The sequence below is a fragment of the Montipora capricornis genome, chromosome 13 (assembly GCF_036669925.1).
Source record: "Montipora capricornis isolate CH-2021 chromosome 13, ASM3666992v2, whole genome shotgun sequence".
NCBI classification, from domain to species: Eukaryota; Metazoa; Cnidaria; class Anthozoa; order Scleractinia; family Acroporidae; genus Montipora; species Montipora capricornis.
In genome coordinates this window covers 18,588,849-18,591,348 of record NC_090895.1, presented here as the reverse complement: position 1 = coordinate 18,591,348, position 2,500 = coordinate 18,588,849, and the positions used below count along the sequence as shown (strand labels likewise).

The 2,500-nt window shown below is 38.7% G+C and overlaps 1 protein-coding gene across 2 annotated transcripts in view; it reads right to left on the bottom strand.

Annotated features, from left to right (window-relative positions):
• Nucleotides 1–2,500, bottom strand: part of LOC138028862 (beta-galactosidase-1-like protein 2) — a 38,419-nt gene that overhangs the window by 1,817 nt on the left and 34,102 nt on the right. For both annotated transcript variants that reach the window (XR_011127746.1, XM_068876482.1), the window contains exons 16-17: nucleotides 1,524–1,611; nucleotides 87–327 (exon numbers count right to left, since the gene is read on the bottom strand). Coding sequence is in view for 1 of the 2 variants with exons in the window: in XM_068876482.1 (XP_068732583.1) it covers nucleotides 87–327; nucleotides 1,524–1,611 (329 nt within the window). In the remaining variant the exon portion in view is untranslated. The remainder of the gene's footprint in view (nucleotides 1–86; nucleotides 328–1,523; nucleotides 1,612–2,500) is intronic.

The window sequence follows — 2,500 nt, the reverse complement described above, 5'->3', positions numbered from 1 at the left end:
ACACTTTGGTTGGACTCATTTGAGCCAACCGGTTGGCAGAAAACAAAATTGGACAGAAGAAGATTGCAGGCAATGGTCTCAGTTACCTCGTTTTTCCCTCTATGTAACCATGGAGCTGGCAAATACAGGGTTTCCTGTGGTCCTATATCCCAGTACCTTCCCAAGTTATGCCCATTAATAAAGACTACTCCTTTGGTCCAATCTTTCATGTACACAAACGTATCCTTTGGCTCGCCCTCGATATTAAACGTTCCTCTAAACAGAAGCGGCGATGACGTTTTGTTCACCTCTGTTACTGTTTCCCAGGATATCGAGCTGTGCCTCAATCTATTAGTAACAAAAAAAAATAGTTTATTCATTTCTTTATTTATTCATTTAGCCGCACATGTAAAAGATACACAACACATCATTGATTAAAAGTTTCTAAAGTGCTACTACGATCAAAAAATCGCTTCCTTTTTTTCTTCAGATTTTGAAGTGTGTTTCCTTAACACCTGCCTGGCAAAGTTTTGTGCTTTGATTTTTTATCCAAAGGCTGATTACTTTGAGTGTAAGTTTTGGATTTCACGGTCCACCTTTACTCACGTTCAAAACTGACCGACTGGGCCTCAGAGGGTTGGATCTAGGGAAAGTGACGTCATTCACTCAATAGCTTAAAATTTCAGCGTGTAAACGCAGTTTATTATGTATACAAAACACGAGTTTAAGTACCTGAAAGTCCGAAACGCCCGTGCTGCATATTAATTCAGTCACGTACAAACGCATTGCATTCTTAAACTAGTAAGTACGTGACGTCATTTTCTCCTCGATTCAGCTCTCTCAAGATTTTAAAGATGGTAATGGCGCACGATTAAATAGGAAAATTCCCGTTAAAATAAACAAGTGCCTTTGAAATTAAGTCTTAAAAGTTGGGTCACTTAGTGTTTAGTTAACATAATTTTGAAATCCTATAATAATAATAAAAATTTTGATCATAGTCCCACTTTAATTAAATACAGATTGATGTGACAAGGAAGCCTAGCAAAGCTTGGAGCTTATATTAATAGGCTTCCTTGGATAATTACACAGACATATGGTAAAGTTCAGAGTGAGTAAAGGAACCTTTTAAAAACAAAATAGATGGTGAACTAATAAGTGTAACAGGCACTCAATTCCAGATTTTTGGTCCTTGAAAAAGAATGCTGAACTTCCTAATATTCGTTCTACAAAAAAGTGTGTAATTTTAGAGTTTGTACTTTTTGTGGAAAATCCGTTTGCACTCGCCTGAGCCGTTTCATCACTTTGCATTATCTTATTTTCCAGATAAATTCGCTCGTTCAAGGAATGTTACAATTCCTGGGCGTGGACTCTCTCTCCCGGCTAACAAAGAGGTCATTGGCCAAGGCTATAGATCTTTTGGAATAACACAACCGTGGAAAATATATACGTATGCCATGAAAGCACTTCTCTTTGATATGAACTTATAAAATGCGCTCTCCCTCGACAGAGGGGGACAATAATTGAGCAAGTGACACATCGCTTACTTATCGAAAAAGCCTCGTTTGAATTCCAAAGCAAAAATTTTCCACCCAGTTAGAATTTTACCATCCATAAAGACATCTCCGAGGATTCCTGAGGAAAATATGTTGAGCAGTTAGTAAGGTAATTATTGACGCTGAATAGTCACGCCGAGTAACATTGAGTTGATTGTTGTCCTTGATAACGAACAATTCGTTTGAGGCAACATGCACCTCTCTACGGTGCAAGGAATATTGCCAAAAGTTTATTCTAAGCGCGCAGAGCCTTTGCTGCGTTTTTCATAATTCTGCGGAATCGTACCTTCACGCGCTATTACTTGACGACTTATCGTCATATCGTGCTCGTGTTTTCATGTGCGCAAGTGCGCATTCCAGGGCGATGAAACTAGAGTACAGGGCCCGGTTGTTGAAAACCGATTAACGCTAATCCCAGATTAAAAATTAACCATGGAGTTTATTTCTCTACTCCCAAATGCTTTTCAACGCTGATATTCGGCAAAACATTACATTAGAGGAAGTCAATCTTGAAAAACAAAAATAAGCAAAAGAAACTTTCACCAAAAAGTGGAAAACGTGAAACAAAGTTTACGCTAATCCTGGATTAGGTTAATGGGCTTTCGAACAACCCGTCCCAGATCGACTAAGATACCTCATTTCTAAGCTTACAAAGTAACGTAATTCGACTGAAATAAACTCTGTTTATATTCGAGGTCTGTAAAATTCAGGCCCCAGTTGTTTGAACGATGGATAGCGCTATCCGCTGGATAAATCACTATCCACTGGCTAACTCAATTGGTTTTGCTAATGTTTATCAGCTGGATAGTGATTTATCCCACCGGTGGATAGCGCATTTCAACTTCACTACACAGACAAATGCAATATATTATTAGGATTATTTTGGTTTCTTTTGGCCTCGCACCAGCAGATGGCATGAACCACCTTCATGCGGAACTATAACAACAACTAACTATCTACAGGAAAGC